The following is a 20,428-nucleotide window of genomic DNA, read 5'->3' on the forward strand; positions in this document are numbered from 1 at the left end:
TGGGTCTGCGGTCAAACGACCACCCCTCATCACTGTCAAACGCTCCCTAAAACACATCAGCGAGTAGGCCTTTATAATCGACCTGGCCCGGGAATCCTGGAATGACATTGACCTCATCCCGTCAGCAGAGGATGCCTGGTAATTATTTAAAAGTGCCTTCCTCACCATCTTAAATATGAGTGCTCCATTGAAATAATTTAGAACTAGGAATAGATATAGTCCTTGGTTCACTCCAGACCTGTCTGCCCTTGACCAGCACAAAAACATCCTGTGGAGTTCGGCATTAGCATCGAATAGCCCCCGCGATATGCAACTTTTCAGGGAAGTTAGGGACCAATATACACAGGCAGTTAGGAAAGCTAAGGCTAGCTTTTTCAAACAGAAATTTGCATCCTGTAGAACAAACTCAAAAAAGTTCTGGGACACTGTAAAGTCCATTGAGAATAAGAGCACCTCTTCCCAGCTGACCACTGCACTGAGGCTAGGAAACACTGTCACCACCGATAAATCCACAATAATTGATCACAATGATTTCCACCTGGCTACCCCTACCCCGGTCAACAGCCCTGCACTCCCCACAGCAACTCACCCAATCCTCCCCCATTTCTCCTTCACCCAAATCCAGATTGCTGATGTTCTGAAAGAGCTGCAAAATCTCGACCCCTCAAATCAGCCGGGCTAGACAATCTGGACCGTCTCTTTTTAAAATGATCTGCCGAAATGGTTGCAACCCCTATTACTAGCCTGTTCAATCTCTCTTTCGTATCGTCTGAGATTCCCATAGATTGGAAAGCTGCCGCAGTCATCTCCCTCTTCAAAGGGGGAGACACTCTAGACCCAAACTGCTACAGACCTATATCTATTCTACCCTGCCTTTCTAAGGTCTTTGAAAGCAAAGTTAAAAAACAGATCACTGACCATTTCGATTCTCACCGTACCTTCTCTATGCAATCCGGTTTCCGAGCTGGTCATGGGTGCACCTTAGCCACGCTAAACGATATCATAACCGGCATCGATAAGAGACATTACTGTGCGGCCGTATTCATCGACCTGGCTAAGGCTTTTGACTCTCAATCATTGCCTCGCTTGGTTCACCAACTACTTCTCTGATAGAGTTCAATATGTCAAATCGGAGGGCCTGTTGTCCGGACCTCTGGCAGTCTCTATGGGGGTGCCACAGGGTTCAATTCTCGGGCCGACTATCTTCTCTGTATACATCAATGATGTCGCTCTCGCTGCTGGTGATTCGTTGATCCACCTCTACGCAGACGACACCATTCTGCATACCTCTTGCCTTTCTTTGGACACTGTGTTAACTGACCTCCAGATGAGCTTCAATGCCATTCAACTCTCTTTCCAACTGCTCTTAAATGCAAGTAAAACTAAATGCATGCTCTTCAACCGATCGCTGCCCGGACCTTTCCGCCTATCCAGCATCAATACTCTGGACGGTTCTGAATATGTGGACAACTACAAATACCTAGGGGTCTGGCTAGACTGTAAACTCTCCTTCCAGACTCACATTAAACATCTCCAATCAAAAATTAAATCTAGAATCCTATTTTGCAACAAAGCATCCTTCACTCATGCTGCCAAACATACCCTCGTAAAACTGACCATCCTACCGATCCTTGACTTCGGCGATGTCATTTACAAAATAGCCTCCAGCACTGTACTCAACTAATTGGATACAGTCTATAAAAGTGCCATCCGTTTTGTCACCAAAGCCCCATATACTACCCACCATTGCAACCTGTATGCTCTCGTTGACTGGCCCTCGCTTCATACTCGTCGCCAAACCCACTGGCTACAGGTCATCTACAAGTCTCTGCTAGGTAAAGCCCCGCATTATCTCAGCTCACTGGTCACCATAGCAGCACCCACCCGTAGCACGCACTCCAGCAGGTATATTTCACTGGTCACCCCCAAAGCCAATTCTTCCTTTGGCCGCCTCTCCTTCCAGTTCTCTGCTGCCAATGACTGGAACGAACTGCAAAAATCTCTGAAGCTGGAGACTCTTATCTCCCTCACTAGCTTTAAGCACCAGTTGTCAGACCAGCTCACAGATCACTGCACCTGTACATAGCTCATCTGTAAATTGCCCATCCAACTACCTCATCCCCATACTGTATTTATTTATTTATCTTGCTTCCTTGCACCCCAGTATCTCTACTTGCACATTCATCTTCTGCACATCCTACCATTCCAGTGTTTAATTGCTATATTGTAATTACTTTGCCACCATGGCCTATTTATTGCCTTACCTCTCTTATCCTACCTCATATATACATGAGTATGCTGTATATAGATTTTTCTACTGTATTATTGATTGTATGTTTGTTTATCCCATGTGTAAGTGTGTTGTTGTTTGTGTCAAACTGCTTTGCTTTATTCTTGGCCAGGTCGCAGTTGCAAATGAGAACTTGTTCTCAACTAGCCTACCTGGTTAAATAAAGGTGAAATAAATTAAATTCCCTCTCCAGGATATAGCCGGTATTAAACCATTCCTCTTCTCTCTCTGCAGGGTTCAGCCGGTATTAAACCATACCTCTTCTCTCTGCAGGGTATAGCCGGTATTAAACCATACCTCTTCTCTCTCTGCAGGGCACAGGCGGTATTAAACCATTCCTCTTCTCTCTCTGCAGGGTACAGCCGGTATTAAACCAGTCCTCTTCTCTCTCTGCAGGGTACAGCCGGTATTAAACCATTCCTCTTCTCTCTCTGCAGGGTACAGCCGCTATTAAACCATACCTCTTCTCTCTCTGCAGGGTTCAGCCGGTATTAAACCATTCCTCTTCTCTCTCTGCAGGGTACAGCCGGTATTAAACCATTCCTCTTCTCTCTCTGCAGGGTTCAGCCGGTATTAAACCATACCTCTTCTCTCTGCAGGGTACGTCCTGTATTAACCTCTCTGGGATATGTGGGACGGCAACAGCCAACAGCCAGTGAAATTGCAGGGCGCCAAATTCAGAACAACAGAAATCCCATAATTAAAATTCCTCAAACAAACAAGTATTTTACACAATTTTAAAGATAAACCACTTGTAAATCCAGCCACAGTGTCCAATTTCAAATATGCTTTACAGCGAAAGCACACCAAATGAATAAATGTGTGTTTTGTTTGATAAAGTTCATCTTTATGTCCAAAAACCTCATTTGAAATTGGTGTGTTATGTTCAGAAATGCATTGTCTCAAACAAACATCCGGTGAAAGTGCAGAGAGCCACATCAAATTACAGAAATACTCATAATAAACATTGATAAAAGATACAAGTGTTATGCATGGAATTATAGATAAACCTCTCCTTAATGCAACTGTTGTGTCAGATTTCCAAAAGGCTTTACGGCGAAAGCACACCTTGCGATTATGTTAGGTCAACACCTAGCCACAGAAAAACATACAGCCAATTTTCAAAGAAGGAGAGGTGTCACAAAAGTCAGAAATAGCATTATAAATATTCACTTACCTTTGATGATCTTCATCAGAATGCACTCCCAGGAATCACAGTTCCACAATAAATGTTTGTTTTGTTCGATAAAGTCCATAATTTATGTCCAAATACCTCCTTTTTGTTGGCGCGTTTAGTTCAAACATGTCAAACGATGTATAGAATCAATCTTTAGGATGTTTTATCATAAATCTTCAATAATGTTTCAGCCGGACAATTCCTTTGTCTTTGGAAATGCAATGGAACGCAGCTAACTCTCACAGGCATGCACGAGACTGAGCTCATGACACTCTGCCAGACGCTCTCATTCTCTCCCCATTTACAGTAGAAGCCTCAAACACGGTTCTAAAGACGGTTGACATCTATTGGAAGCCTTAGGAAGTGCAATATGACCCCATAGACACTGTATTTTCGATAGGCAATGACTTGAAAAACTACAAACCTCAGATTTCCCACTTCCTGGTTGGATTTTTTCTCTGGTTTATGCCTGCCATATGAGTTCTGTTATACTCACAGACATCATTCAAACAGTTTTAGAAACTTCAAAGTGTTTTCCATCCAAATCAACTAATTATATGCATATTCTATCTTTTGGGCCTGAGTAGCAGGCAGTTTACTCTGGGCACCTGATCATCCACTCCACTGAATACTGCCCCCCAGTCTGCAGGGTTCAGCCGGTATTAAACTATACCTCTTCTCTCTGCAGGGTTCAGCCGGTATTAAACCATTCCTCTTCTCTCTCTGCAGGGTTCAGCCGGTATTAAACCATACCTCTCTCTCTGCAGGGTATAGCCGGTACAGACGTGGCCAAGGAGGCGTCTGACATCATATTAACGGACGATAACTTCAGTAGTATAGTGAAGGCTGTGATGTGGGGGAGGAACGTCTACGACAGCATCTCCAAGTTCCTCCAGTTCCAGCTGACTGTCAACGTGGTGGCTGTCATAGTGGCCTTCACTGGGGCCTGCATCACACAGGTAATAAACACACAGCTGACTGTCAACGTGGTGGCTGTCATAGTGGCCTTCACTGGGGCCTGCATTACACAGGTAACGAACACACGCTCACACACAAATGCACACACTCAACATTGTGGGTGTCAACAGTGGCTTTTCACACATTCTCCTCCCCCCACCAACCCTCTTGCCCCCCCCAGGACTCTCCTCTGAAAGCAGTCCAGATGTTATGGGTTAACCTCATCATGGATACCTTCGCCTCTCTTGCCTTAGCAACAGAACCACCCACAGAGTCCCTGTTGCTACGTAAACCCTACGGCCGCAACAACCCCCTCATCTCCTTGACGATGTTAAAGAACATCCTGGGTCACGGAGTCTACCAGCTCATCATTATCTTTAGTCTCCTGTTTATAGGTACACACACACACACACACACACATACACACACACACACATACACACACACACACTTTTTCTCTCCTCCTATTTCTTCCTATCCATTACTTTCATTCTCCTCCCTGTCCTCATTCATGATCTTGCCTCCAGTTCTCTTTTCCTTAAGAACTTAATAATTTTTTGACAGTTTATCTCTCCTTTTCCTTTCCTCTCCTTCTCTCCTCTTTCCTCCCCTTTCTCCTCTTCTCTCCTCACCCCCCCTCTACCTCTCCTTTCCTCTCCTCCTCTTCTCTCCCTCTCTCTTCTTCTCCTTTCCTCTCTTCTTCTCTCCTCTCTCCTCCTCTTCCTCCTCTCCCCTCTCCACTCTCCTCCTCTCTACCCTCCTTTTCTCTTCCCTCTCCTCCTCTCTACCCTCTCCCTTCCTCTCTCCTCTCTCCTCCCCCTCCTCTCCTCTCTCCTTTAGGAGAGCGTATCTTCAACATAGACAGTGGTCGTAAAGCTCCGCTCCACTCCCCTCCGTCAGAACACTACACCATAATTTTCAACACCTTCGTCCTCATGCAGCTCTTTAATGAGATCAACGCCAGGAAGATCCACGGAGAACGCAATGTCTTTGACGGAATCTTCTCTAACCCTATCTTCTGTTCCATAGTGTTCGGAACCTTAGTTATCCAGGTAGGACACACGCACGCACGGACACACACGGACACACACGCACACATGCACGCACGGACACACGGACACACACTGACACACTGACACACGCACACACACGCACACACACGCACACACACTGACACACATGCACGCACGGACACACACTGACACACGCACACACACGCACACACACTGACACACACGCACGCACGGACACACGGACACACGCACACACACGCACGCATGGACACACACTGACACACGCACACACGCACGCACGGACACACACGCACACACACTGACACACACGCATGCACGGACGTGCGTGAAGTGAAGTGGAAGGTGCCCTGGCCAACTGTAAGTGCTGTTATTGTAAAGTGGATGGTGCCCTGGCCATCTGTAAGTGCTGTTATTGTGAAGTGGATGGTGCCCTGGCCAACTGTAAGTGCTGTTATTGTGAAGTGGAAGGTGCCCTGGCCATCTGTAAGTGCTGTTATTGTAAAGTGGATGGTGCCCTGGCCAACTGTAAGTGCTGTTATTGTAAAGTGGATGGTGCCCTGGCCATCTGTAAGTGCTGTTATTGTGAAGTGGATGGTGCCCTGGCCAACTGTAAGTGCTGTTATTGTGAAGTGGAAGGTGCCCTGGCCATCTGTAAGTGCTGTTATTGTGAAGTGGATGGTGCCCTGGCCAACTGTAAGTGATGTTATTGTAAAGTGGATGGTGCCCTGGCCAACTGTAAGTGATGTTATTGTAAAGTGGAAGGTGCCCTGGCCAACTGTAAGTGCTGTTATTGTAAAGTGGATGGTGCCCTGGCCATCTGTAAGTGCTGTTATTGTAAAGTGGATGGTGCCCTGGCCAACTGTAAGTGCTGTTATTGTAAAGTGGATGGTGCCCTGGCCATCTGTAAGTGCTGTTATTGTAAAGTGGATGGTGCCCTGGCCATCTGTAAGTGCTGTTATTGTAAAGTGGATGGTGCCCTGGCCATCTGTAAGTGTTGTTATTGTAAAGTGGATGGTGCCCTGGCCAACTGTAAGTGCTGTTATTGTAAAGTAGAAGGTGCCCGGGCCAACTGTAAGTGCTGTTATTGTGAAGTGGATGGTGCCCTGGCCAACTGTAAGTGATGTTATTGTAAAGTGGAAGGTGCCCTGGCCAACTGTAAGTGATGTTATTGTAAAGTGGAAGGTGCCCTGGCCAACTGTAAGTCCTGTTATTGTGAAGTGGATGGTGCCCTGGCCAACTGTAAGTGCTGTTATTGTGAAGTGGAAGGTGCCCTGGCCCAACTGTAAGTGATGTTATTGTGAAGATGAAGGCCACACAAGCTAAAAGAACAGGACCACCAAGTGCTGAAGCGTTGGAAAATGGTCTGTCCTCAGTTGCAACACTCACTACCGAGTTCCAAACCACCTCCGGAAGCAACGTCAGCACAAGACCTGTTTGTCGGGAGCTTCATGAAATGGGTTTCCATGGCCGAACAGACCGCACACAAGCCTAAGATCACCATGCGTAATGCCAATTGTTGGCTGGAGGGGTGTAAAGCTTGCCGCCATTGGACTCTGGAGCAGCAGAAACACTTTCTCTGGAGTGATGAATCACGCTTCACCATCTGGCAGTCAGACGGACTAATCTGGGTTTGGCCAATGCCCTAATGGTCTAATCGACCTCACTAATGCTCTTGTGGCTGAATGGAAGCAAGTCATCTGCATCATCTATTGGAAAGCCTTCCCAGAGAATGGAGGCTGTTATAGCCGCAATGTTCCTACATCTAGTGGAAATCCTTCCCAGAAGAGTGGAGGCTGTTATAGCAGCAATGTTCCAACCTCTAGTGGAAAGCCTTCCCAGAAGAGTGGAGGCTGTTATAGCAGCAAAGGGGGGACCAACTCCATATTAATGCCCATGATTTTGGAATTAAAAAAAATATATATATTTCACCTTTATTTAACCAGGTAGGCCAGATCACCTTTATTTAACCAGGTAGGCCAGTTGAGAACAAGTTCTCATTTACAACTGCGACCTTGCCAAGATAAAGCAAAGCAGTGCGACACAAACAACAACACAGAGTTACACATGGAGTAAAACAAACATACAGTCAATAATACAGTAGAACAAAATAAAACAAAAAGTCTATATGAAGACTGCAGGTGTCCTGTTGGTAATGTAGGGTATGTTATGTTCCCTAGGTGGTGATCGTCCAGTGGGGAGGCAAGCCGTTCAGCTGTGCTCCTCTCAGCGTGGAACAGTGGCTCTGGTGTCTGTTCGTTGGAGTGGGAGAACTACTCTGGGGACAGGTCAGTGTGTGTGTTAGTGATGCACGGGTCAGCTGTTTGCTAATAACCCATCCGCAACCACCTGACTATAGGTTATGTGATAAAGTCCAAATCTGGGGCCCGCACCCAACCCTAACCCTAACCCCTAGCCCCAACCCCAACCCTAACCCCTAACCCCAACCCTAACCCTAACCCCAACCCCAGCCCCAACCCTAACCCCAACCCCAACCCTAACCCTAACCCCAAACCTAACCCCAACCCCAACCCTAACCCTAACCCCTAACCCGCTAATATAGAAAATGCACTGTAGAGTCATAGATAGAGGAACATCTTTTTAGACAGGCCTATTAGACAGGCCTATTAGACAGGCCTATTAGACAGGCCTATTAGACAGGCCTTTTAGACGGGCCTATTAGACGGGCCTATTAGACAGGCCTATTAGACAGGCCTATTAGACAGGCCTATTAGACAGGCCTTTTAGACAGGCCTTTTAGACGGGCCTATTAGACGGGCCTATTAGACAGGCCTATTAGACAGGCCTATTAGACAGGCCTATTAGACAGTGTGTGTGAGTGTGTGTAATGCATTACTTGTGTGTAGGATAGTACCACCTTTTTCGTCTGACGACTGTCTCCGTGTGCATTGTCGGGGGACAGGTGATCGCCACGGTTCCCAGCGACCAATTACCATGTCTGAAGGAGGCGGGGGCAGCGATGGCGGCGGTGGAGGAAGAGGAAGAGATGGACGAAGGAGACGAAGAGGGAGAGATCGACTGTGCTGAGAGAGAGCTACGACGAGGACAGATACTGTGGTGTAGAGGACTAAACCGCATACAGACACAGGTATCATATCTTTACTCTCTGTGTCTCTCTCTCTCTGTCTATCTCTCTGTCTGTCTCTGTGTCTCTCTCTGTCTCTCTGTGTCTCTCTCTCTGTCTGTCTCTCTGTCTGTCTCTTTGTCTCTCTGTCTGTCTCTGTGTCTCTCTCTGTCTCTCTGTGTCTCTCTCTCTGTCTGTCTCTGTCTGTCTCTCTGTCTCTCTGTCTCTCTTTCTCTGTCTGTCTCTCTGTGTCTCTGTCTATCTCTCTATGTCTCATCTCTATGTCTCTCTCTCTGTCTCTCTGTCTCTCTCTATGTCTGTCTCTCTGTGTCTCTTTCTCTCTCTCTCCATCTATCTCTCTGTCTCTCTCGCTCTCTGTCTGTCTCTGTCTCTCTGTCTGTCTCTCTCTCTCTGTCTATCTCTCTGTCTCTCTCTCTGTCTCTCTCTCTCTGTCTGTCTCTCTGTCTCTCTGTCTCTCTTTGTGTCTCTCTCTGTGTCTCTGTCTCTCTCTCTCTGTGTCTCTCTCTCTGTCTCTCTCTCTCTGTGTCTCTCTCTCTGTCTCTCTCTCTGTGTGCCTCTCTGTGTCTCTCTCTGTTTGTCTCTGTGTCTGTCTCTCTCGGTGTCTGTCTCTGTTTGTCTCTCTGTGTCTCTCTGTGTCCCTCTGTATCTCTCTGTGTCTCTTTATCGGTACTCTTTATAACTCTTTAAAGTATGGTAGTGTAGTTTAGGTTTAAAAAGTTTTACTTCACTATTTAAAGCTGCAATATGTAAGTTATTGAGCGTCCCGACCAAATTCATATAGAATTGTGAATTATAGATCTGTCATTCTCATCGAAAGTAAGTCTAAGAAGCGGTAGATCTGTTCTATGTGCTCTATTTCTATGCTTCCTGTTCTTAAGTTTAGTTTTTGTGTCTTTTACATTCGGTTTTGTACACCAGCTTCAAACGGCTGAAAATATAGGTTATTTTTTGTTTTTTAAAAGACATTTCACAGTGATTGAGATGGTACAATGATTCTCTACACTCAGTGATTTTGTTTTGTCACATCATCTGAAATTAGGTGAAATAGTATAATTTTTGTAACCAGGAAATGGTGGCACAATTTCTGCATGGTGCACCTTTAAAGCAAAGCAGTTGCATAATATTATAGGCAAAGTTAAATATAGTAAAATAATTGGTCTGATTAAATTGATAGAATTCTACCATATTACACTGATCAAAAATATCAATGCAACATGCAACAATTTCAAAGATTTTACTGAGTTACAGTTATTTTAAGGAAATCAGTCAATTTAAATAAATTCATTAGGCCCTAATTCTATGTATTTCACATGATGAGAATAGGTCGGTATATAGACCGACTGATTAGCTGTAGAATAGGTTTGCATGTAGATCTACTGATAGCTAGCTGTAGAATAGGTTTGTATGAATACCGACTGATAGCTAGCTGTAGACCTACTGATAGCTGTAGAATTGGTTTTAATATAGACCTACTGATAGCTAGCTGTAGAATAGTTTTGTATATAGACCTACTGATAGCTAGCTATAGACCTACTGATAGCTAGCTGTACAATAGGTTTGTATGAATACCTACTGATAGCTAGCTGTAGACCTACTGATAGCTGTAGAATTGGTTTTAATATAGACCTACTGATAGCTAGCTGTAGAATAGTTTTGTATATAGACCTACTGATAGCTAGCTATAGACCTACTGATAGCTAGCTGTACAATAGGTTTGTATGTAGACCTACTGATAGCTAGCTGTAGACCTACTGATAGATAGCTGTAGAATAGGTTTGTATATAGACCTACTGATAGCTAGCTGTAGACCTACTGATAGCTAGCTGTAGACCTACTGATAGATAGCTGTAGAATAGGTTTGTATGTAGACCTACTGATAGCTAGCTGTAGAATAGGTTTGTATATAGACCTACTGATAACCAGGTAGGCTAGTTGAGAACAAGTTCTCATTTGCAACTGCGACCTGGCCAAGATAAAGCAAAGCAGTTCGACACATACAACAACACAGAGTTACACATGGAATAAAACAAACATACAGTCAATAATACAGTAGAAAAAATCTATATACAGCATGTGGAAATGAGGTAGGATAAGAGAGGTAAGGCAATGAATAGGCCATGGTGGCAAAGTAATTACAATATAGCAATTAAACACTGGAAAGGTAGGATGTGCAGAAGATGAATGTGCAAGTAGAGATCCTGGGGTGCAAAGGAGTAAGATTAATAAATAAATACAGTATGGGGATGAGATAGGTAGTTGGACGGGCTGTTTACAGATGGGCTTTGTACAGGTGCAGTGATCTGTGAGCTGCTCTGACAGCTGGTGCTTAAAGCCAGTGATTTTTGCAGTTCATTCCAGTCATTGGAAGCAGAGAACTGGAAGGAGAGGCAGCACTGAACTCTGTCTGAGAAGTAGTTGGTGAACCAGGCAAGGCAGTCATTTGAGAAACCAAGGCTGTTGAGTCTGCCGATAAGAATGCAGTGATTGACAGAGTCGAAAGCCTTGGCCAGGTCGATGAATACGGCTGCACAGTGTTGTATTTTATCGATGGCGGTTATGGTATGATTTAGGACCTTGAGCGTGGCAGAGGTGCACCCATGACCAGCTCGGAAACCAGATTGCATAGCGGAGAAGGTACGGTTGGATTCGAAATGACTTTTGAAGACCTTGGAAAGGCAGGGTAGGATAGATATAGGTCTGTAATAGTTTGGGTCTAGAGTGTCCCCCCATTTGAAGAGGGGGATGACCGCGGCAGATTTCCAATCTTTGGGGATCTCAAACAATACAGAAGAGAGGTTAAACAGACTAGTAATAGGGGTTGCAAAAATTGCGGCTGATAGTTTTAGAAAGAAAGGGTCCAGATTGTCTAGCCCAGCTGATTTGTAGGGGTCCAGATTTAGCAGCTCTTTCAGAACATCAGCTATCTGGATTTGGGTGAAGGAGAAATGGGGAGGCTTGGGCAAGTTGCTGTGGGGGGTGCAGAGCTGTTGACCAGGGTAGGGGTAGCCAGGTGGAAAGCATGGCCAGCCATAGAAAAATGGTTATTGAAATTCTCGATTATCGTAGATTTATCGGTGGTGACAGTGTTTCCTAGCCTCAGTGCAGTGGTCAGCTGTGAGGAGGTGCTCTTATTCTCCATGGACTTTACAGTGTACCAGAACTTTTTGGAGTTTGTGCTACAGGATGCACATTTCTGCTAGCCTTTGCTTTCCTAACTGCTTGTGTTTATTGGTTCCTAACTTCCCTGAAAAGTTGCATATCGTGGGGGCTATTCGATGCTAATGCTGTACGCCACAGGATGTTTTTGTGCTGGTCAAGGGCAATCAGGTCTGGAGTGAACCAAGGGCTATATCTTTTCTTCATTCTACATTTTTTGAGTGGGACATGTTTATTTAAGATGGTGAGGAAATTACTTTTAAAGAACGACAAGGCATCCTCTACTGACGGAATGAGGTCAATATCCTTCCAGGATTCCTGGGCCAGGTTTATTAGAAAGGCCTGCTCACTGAAGTGTTTTAGGGAGTGTTTGACAGTGATTAGAGGTGGTCGTTTGACCTGGGACCCATTACGGACGCAGGCAATGAGGCAGTGATCGCTGAGATCCTGGTTGAAGACAGCAGAGGTGTATTTAGAGGGCAGGTTGGTCAGGGTGATATCTATGAGGGTGCCCATTTTTACAGATTTAGGGTGGTACGCGATAGGTTCCATGATTATTTGTGTGAGATTGAGGATCTATAGACAACAACAAGATAACATATGTGACAAGTAATGACTATATACAACAACATGATAACATATGTGACAGGTAATGACTATAGACAACAATAGGATAACAAATGTGACAGGTAATGACTATAGACAACAACAGGATCACAAATTTGACAGGTAATGACTATATACAACAACAGGATAAATTATTTGACAGGTAAATGAAATCTAATTTTATGGAGGAGTAGATTATATCTATCATCCTAATGGAGGAGTAGATTACATCTATCATCCTGTAGATTACATCTATCATCCTGTAGATTACATCTATCATCCTACTGGAGGAGTAGATTACATCTATCATCTATCATCCTAATGGAGGTGTAGATTACATCTATCATCCTGTAGATTACATCTATCATCCTAATGGAGGAGTAGATTACATCTATCATCCTGTAGATTACATCTATCATCCTAATGGAGGTGTAGATTACATCTATCATCCTGTAGATTACATCTATCATCCTAATGGAGGAGTAGATTACATCTATCATCCTGTAGATTACATCTATCATCCTAATGGAGGAGTAGATTACATCTATCATCCTACTGGAGGAGTAGATTACATATATCATCCTAATGGAGGTATAGATTACATCAATCATCCTAATGGAGGAGTAGATTAAACATTTATCATCATGTAGATTACATCTATCATCCTGTAGATTACATCTATCATCCTGTAGATTACATCTATCATCCTAATGGAGGAGTAGATTACATCTATCATCCTACTGGAGGAGTAGATTACATATATCATCCTAATGGAGGTATAGATTACATCAATCATCCTAATGGAGGAGTAGATTAAACATTTATCATCATGTAGATTACATCTATCATCCTGTAGATTACATCTATCATCCTGTAGATTACATCTATCATCCTGTAGATTACATCTATCATCCTAATGGAGGAGTAGATTACATCTATCATCATGTAGATTACATCTATCATCCTGTAGATTACATCTATCATCCTGTAGATTACATCTATCATCCTAATGGAGGAGTAGATTACATCTATCATCCTGTAGATTACATCTATCATCCTGTAGATTACATCTATCATCCTGTAGATTACATCTATCATCCTGTAGATTACATCTATCATCCTAATGGAGGAGTAGATTACATCTATCATCCTAATGGAGGAGTAGATTACATCTATCATCCTAATGGAGGAGTAGATTCCATCTATCATCCTGTAGATTACATCTATCATCCTAATGGAGGTGTAGATTCCATCTATCATCCTGTAGATTACATCTATCATCCTAATGGAGGAGTAGATTACATCTATCATCCTGTAGATTACATCTATCATCCTAATGGAGGAGTAGATTACATCTATCATCCTGTAGATTACATCTATCATCCTGTAGATTACATCTATCATCCTAATGGAGGAGTAGATTACATCTATCATCCTAATGAAGGAGTAGATTACATCTATCATCCTAATGGAGGAGTAGATTACATCTATCATCCTAATGGAGGAGTAGATTACATCTATCATCCTGTAGATTACATCTATCATCCTAATGGAGGAGTAGATTACATCTATCATCCTGTAGATTACATCTATCATCCTGTAGATTACATCTATCATCCTAATGGAGGAGTAGATTACATCTATCATCCTAATGGAGGAGTAGATTACATCTATCATCCTGTAGATTATATCTATCATCCTAATGGAGGAGTAGATTACATCTGTCATCCTAATGGAGGTGTAGATTACATCTATCATCCTAATGGAGGTGTAGATTATATCTATCATCCTAATGGAGGTGTAGATTACATCTATCATCTATCATCCTAATGGAGGTGTAGATTACATCTATCATCCTGTAGATTACATCCAACTTCCTGTAGATTACATCAATCATCCTAATGGAGGAGTAGATTACATCTATCATCCTAATGGAGGTGTAGATTACATCTATCATCCTGTAGATTACATCCATCATACTGTAGATTACATCTATCATCCTAATGGAGGTGTAGATTATATCTATCATCCTAATGGAGGTGTAAATTACATCTATCATCCTAATGGAGGTGTAGATTACATCTATCATCCTGAAGGAGATGTAGATTACATCTATCATCCTGTAGATTACATCTATCATCCTAATGGAGGAGTAGATTACATCTATCATCCTGAAGGAGATGTAGATTCATCTATCATCCTGTAGATTACATCTATCATCCTAATGGAGGAGTGGATTACATCTATCATCCTGTAGATTACATCTATCATCCTGTAGATTACATCTATCATCCTGTAGATTACATCTATCATCCTAATGGAGGTGTAGATTACATCTATCATCCTGTAGATTACATCTATCATCCTGTAGATTACATCTATCATCCTAATGGAGGTGTAGATTACATATATCATCCTGTAGATTACATCTATCATCCTAATGGAGGAGTAGATTACATCTATCATCCTAATGGAGGAGTAGATTACATCTATCATCCTAATGGAGGAGTAGATTACATCTATCATCCTAATGGAGGTGTAGATTACATCTATCATCCTAATGGAGGTGTATATTCCATCCATCTTCCTGTAGATTACATCCATCTTCCTGTAGATTACATCTATCATCCTAATGGAGGAGTAGATTACATCTATCATCCTAATGGAGGTGTAGATTACATCTATCATCCTAGTGGAGGTGTAGATTACATCTATCATCCTAATGGAGGAGTAGATTACATCTCTCATCCTAATGGAGGTGTAGATTACATCTATCATCCTAATGGAGGTGTAGATTACATCTATCATCTATCATCCTAATGGAGGTGTAGATTACATATATCATCCTGTAGATTACATCCATCTTCCTGTAGATTACATCCCTCTTCTTGTAGATTACATCAATCATCCTAATGGAGGTGTAGATTACATCTATCATCCTAATGGAGGAGTAGATTACATCTATCATCCTGTAGATTTCATCCATCATCCTGTAGATTACATCTATCATCCTAATGGAGGAGTAGATTACATATATCATCCTAATGGAGGTGTAGATTCCATCTATCATCCTGTAGATTACATCTATCATCCTAATGGAGGAGTAGATTACATCTATTATCCTGTAGATTACATCTATCATCCTAATGGAGGTGTAGATTACATCTATCATCCTGTAGATTAGATCTATCATCCTAATGGAGGAGTAGATTACATATATCATCCTAATGGAGGTGTAGATTACATCTATCATCTATCATCCTAATGGAGGTGTAGATTACATCTATCATCCTGTAGATTACATATATCATCCTGTAGATTACATCTATCACTTCACTGTAGGGGAGAGTAGTTCACTTCACTGTAGGGGATAGTAGTTCACTGTAGGGGAGAGTAGTTCACTTCACTGTAGGGGATAGTAGTTCACTGTAGGGGAAAGTAGTTCACTTCACTGTAGGGGAGAGTAGTTCACTTCACTGTAGGGGATAGTAGTTCACTGTAGGGTAGGTAAGGAAAACTGATGTTACCCCATTAAACAAACATTCTGTTGTCTTGGTTATGTTGGTTCTCTTTCTTTTCCCATATGGAGCAGTTGGCTGGAAGCCAGAGGTCAGGGTTAGAGGTCAGGGGATTAGGGTTAAAAAATACACCCCCCCCCCCCCCCCCCACCCCAATAAAAAAATCTCAGGTTTTCTAGAAATCCCAGTTAGACTATTTCTGGATTTCCTGCTTATTCCCTCCTGATTTCAGGATTCCTTCTACTAGGATTTCTGGAAAAACGTTTTTGAAAAGTAAAAGGAACTTTGCAGCCCTAGTCAAGGGTCAAGGGTCAGGGGTAAGAGGTCAGATAACTGTAGCCACCTGGTCCTGAGTGTCTGTCCCTCCGTCCATCCATTCAAGTCTGCCTGTCTCCCTCTCTCCTCTCCTTCCCCTCACTCACTCTCTCCTTCCCCCTTTCCTCTTCCTCCCTCTCCCTCTCTCTTCTTCCCCCTCTTCCTCTCTCTTCCTTCCCCCTCTCCCCATCTCTCCTTCTCCTGTAGATGCGTGTAGTCAATGCCTTCCGTACCAACGTGTACGAGACCCGAGAGAAAACGGAATCACGGAACTCCATCCATAACTTCATGGCTCACCCAGAATTCCTGATCAATGACCTCATCCATAACATCCCTCTGATCGACGACACAGACATCGACGAGGAGTCAGAGCTGAGTCGATACCAGCACCAACTCCACCCTGCCCTTCGAAAGCCCCCTCCACCCCCCGCCCAGCCCCCGTCCTCCTCCCGCTCCCGCCCACCAAGGCCCTACCGACAACACAGTCTCCCCGTCACCCCTACCAACATAAACAACAACGCAACACTGGTCACCTTTGGCAACACAAACAACAAGGCTGTTTCCCCAGGTAACCGGTGCATCAATTATGAAGTTGCAACCAGAGCTACAACAGCGCTAGGGGTAACAGGCTCCTAGCCCCCTCCTCCTGTCCTCCTCCCCGTTGCTCTCCCGACCTCCTCCTCTACTGCTTTCAGACATCCTTATAACTCATGAACAGATGCAGGGAGGAAAGGACAGACAGACTTACAGGCAGGAGGGGAGAGAGAGACAGACTGACAGGGAGAAGAGACAATAAACAGACATTTTAAAGGAGAACATTTTTTCACCATCAGAGAGGAGGGGTGTATAAAAGGAGTCTAGGTTCTGACTGGAGGGAGAAGTTAAGCCCTTCCTTCCTGCTTCTTCTCTTATCGCTATTACCAGGCTACTATACTACAGGAGAGAGGAGGAGTGATCTGCTATGACCAGGCTACTATACCACAGGAGAGAGGAGGAGTGATCTGCTGTGACCAGGCTACTATACTACAGGAGAGAGGAGGAGTGATCTGCTATGACCAGGCTACTATACTATAGGAGAGACGGGGAGTGATCTGCTATGACCAGGCTACTATACTACAGGAGAGAGGAGGAGTGATCTGCTATGACCAGGCTACTATACTACAGGAGAGAGGAGGAGTGATCTGCTATGACCAGGCTACTATACCACAGGAGAGAGGAGGAGTGATCTGCAGTCTTCAAGAGGGGGTAGAACTGAGCTAGTCTGCAGTACCCCGGTCAGTCTTCAAGAGGGGGTAGAACTGAGCTAGCCTGCAGTACCCCGGTCAGTCTTCAAGAGGGGGTAGAACTGAGCTAGCCTGCAGTACCCCGGTCAGTCTTCAAGAGGGGGTAGAACTGAGCTAGCCTGCAAGGCGTTTTTTTATCCACGCCAAACTTGATGCAAAACCATGCCCACGAGTAACCTAGCAACATTCAAAGCTGCGCTGACTAGTCAGAGTTCGGACCTTCCCTGTGACTAAATGGACGTGAGAGAGGAAGAACGCTAGAGGGGGAGTCCCCGCGGACGGGAAGTTCTGAGTTTGCTCATGCCTGCCATGCCACTAGCAAACACTGTGGCCCCATCCACCGATAACCCCGGACAGGGCCAACCAGGTAGAATAGAACCCCTCCAACGATAACCCCGGACAGGGCCAACCAGGCAGAATATAACCCCTCCAACGATACCCCCGGACAGGGCCAACCAGGTAGAATAGAACCCATCCAACGATACCCCCGGACAGGGCCAACCAGGCAGAATATAACCCATCCAACGATACCCCCGGACAGGGCCAACCAGGCAGAATATAACCCATCCACCGATAACCCCGGACAGGGCCAACCAGGTAGAATAGAACCCATCCAACGATACCCCCGGACAGGGCCAACCAGGTAGAATAGAACCCATCCAACGATACCCCCGGACAGGGCCAACCAGGTAGAATAGAACCCATCCAACGATACCCCCGGACAGGGCCAACCAGGTAGAATATAACCCATCCAACGATAACCCCGGACAGGGCCAACCAGGTAGAATATAACCCATCCAACGATAACCCCGGACAGGGCCAACCAGGCAGAATAGAACCCCTCCAACGATACCCCCGGACAGGGCCAACCAGGTAGAATATAACCCCATCCAACGATAACCCCGGACAGGGCCAACCAGGTAGAATATAACCCCATCCAACGATAACCCCGGACAGAGCCAACCAGGTAGAATATAACCCCATCCAACGATACCCCCGGACAGGGCCAACCAGGCAGAATATAAACCCATCCAACGATACCCCCGGATAGGGCCAACCAGGTAGAATAGAACCCCACCCACTTTGCCAAAGCACAGCCCCCACACCACTAGAGGGATATCAACAGACCACCAACTTCCTACCCTGAGACAAGGCTGAGTAAAGCCCACGAAGACTGCAGTCCTTTCATAAACACTTAGATAACCACACTAAGCTAACCCTAGACACACTACTACACAGCTTCCGCCCAATAGGCATTGTAAGATAGCGATAACACTTGATATAATTCACAGCTTTACTTACCTCCCCCAACCCACCCCTGTCTCAGCCTCCAGTATCTATGCTGCTATAGTCTATGTGCCAGGGGACTAGGGTCAGTCTGTTAAACCTGGTGTAATGCAACTTCATATCAGGGAACAATCAACTCTGACCAATCAGCATAGCTTTGAATGTTGCTACGTTTCTCGTGGGCGTGGTTTTGCACCAAGTTTGGCGTGGATAAAAAGGAGACGTCTTCAACGTCACTTCCTAGTGTGCAACGTTTCCATGAAGCAAGATTGCTCCACACTAACACAACACTTCCTGACCTTCAGACATCACATAGGGTGAAGTCATCGATGGCTCCATCCATTCTTTTTACACTCTATGATGAAACCACCACTACTACGGTTACTATGACTACCATCGTCATCACCATGGTTACTACTGCTGTGGTTTACATATACGCTTTAACTGTGTCCTATATTTATTTATTTATTTATTTATTTCTCATGTTGTTTTGATTTGATTTATTGTCCTCAAAGATTGGGGTTGTTTTCACAATTCACCTGATTGATTTATTGTCCTCAAAGAGGGGGGTTGTTTTCACAATTCACCTGATTGATTTATTGTCCTCAAAGAGGGGGGTTGTTTTCACAATTCACCTGATTGATTTATTGTCCTCAAAGAGGGGGGTTGTTTTCACAATTCATCTGATTTATTTATTCCTACAATATTCTCTTTCTTTGTATCACTCTTTTTCATTATTTTAGCAATATTTCTCTCTCTCTCTCTGTGTCTACGTGTATTGTCTTGTCTGTCCTGAAAAAGAGAAACCAATATATTTTTTAAACCATACAGACAAGGATAGGGCCTAATAGAAGTTAATAGTATATCTGAAAAAAAAACTACAGAAACATTAAACAAAGATCTAGAAGTTCTGGCAACACCAAACTCCCCATATCATCCCCACGTCATCCGCTGACTTCTAACCCCGGGGCTCGGTTGCATCATCCGCTGACTTCTAACCCCGGGGCTCGGTTGCATCATCCGCTGACTTCTAACCCCGGGGCCCAGGTTGCATCATCCGCTGACTTCTAACCCCGGGGCCTGGGTTGCATCATCCGCTGACTTCTAACCCCTGACTTCTAACCCCTTCTAACCCCTTCTAACAAAACATTTTAAGGCAAATGTCCCCCTAAAATGAGATGAAAAGATTAAGGGTGCCCATGAGGTCCAGTACGTTCTGCATTCAGTAAGGATATCAATGTAAACAGCATTCAGGATGGATATCAATGTAAACAGCATTCAGGATGGATATCAATGTAAACAGCATTCAGGATGGATATCAATGTAAACAGCATTCAGTATGGATATCAATGTAAACATCATTCAGTATGGATACCAATGTAAACAACATTCAATATGGATATCAATGTAAACAGCATTCAGTATGGATATCAATGTAAACAGCATTCAGGATGGATATCAATGTAAACAGCATTCAGGATGGATATCAATGTAAACAGCATTCAGTATGGATATCAATGTAAACAGCATTCAGTATGGATATCAATGTAAACAGCATTCAGTATGGATATCAATGTAAACAGCATTCAGTATGGATATCAATGTAAACATCATTCAGTATGGATATCAATGTAAACAGCATTCAGGATGGATATCAATGTAAACAGCATTCAGTATGGATATCAATGTAAACATCATTCAG

The 20,428-nt window shown here is 44.0% G+C and overlaps 1 protein-coding gene across 2 annotated transcripts in view; it reads left to right on the forward strand.

Moving 5' to 3' along the window:
* Window positions 1-20,078, forward strand: part of LOC110515266 (plasma membrane calcium-transporting ATPase 3-like) — a 174,949-nt gene extending 154,871 nt beyond the window's left edge. For both annotated transcript variants that reach the window (XM_036947843.1, XM_036947844.1), the window contains exons 22-27: window positions 4,235-4,426; window positions 4,606-4,819; window positions 5,265-5,476; window positions 7,636-7,743; window positions 8,379-8,564; window positions 16,364-20,078. In XM_036947843.1, coding sequence (XP_036803738.1) covers window positions 4,235-4,426; window positions 4,606-4,819; window positions 5,265-5,476; window positions 7,636-7,743; window positions 8,379-8,564; window positions 16,364-16,792 — 1,341 coding nt within the window. In that variant the 3' untranslated portion in view covers window positions 16,793-20,078. The remainder of the gene's footprint in view (window positions 1-4,234; window positions 4,427-4,605; window positions 4,820-5,264; window positions 5,477-7,635; window positions 7,744-8,378; window positions 8,565-16,363) is intronic.
* The last annotated feature ends 350 nt before the right edge of the window (window positions 20,079-20,428 follow it).

This window comes from Oncorhynchus mykiss, chromosome 16 (assembly GCF_013265735.2).
Source record: "Oncorhynchus mykiss isolate Arlee chromosome 16, USDA_OmykA_1.1, whole genome shotgun sequence".
NCBI lineage: Eukaryota > Metazoa > Chordata > Actinopteri > Salmoniformes > Salmonidae > Oncorhynchus > Oncorhynchus mykiss.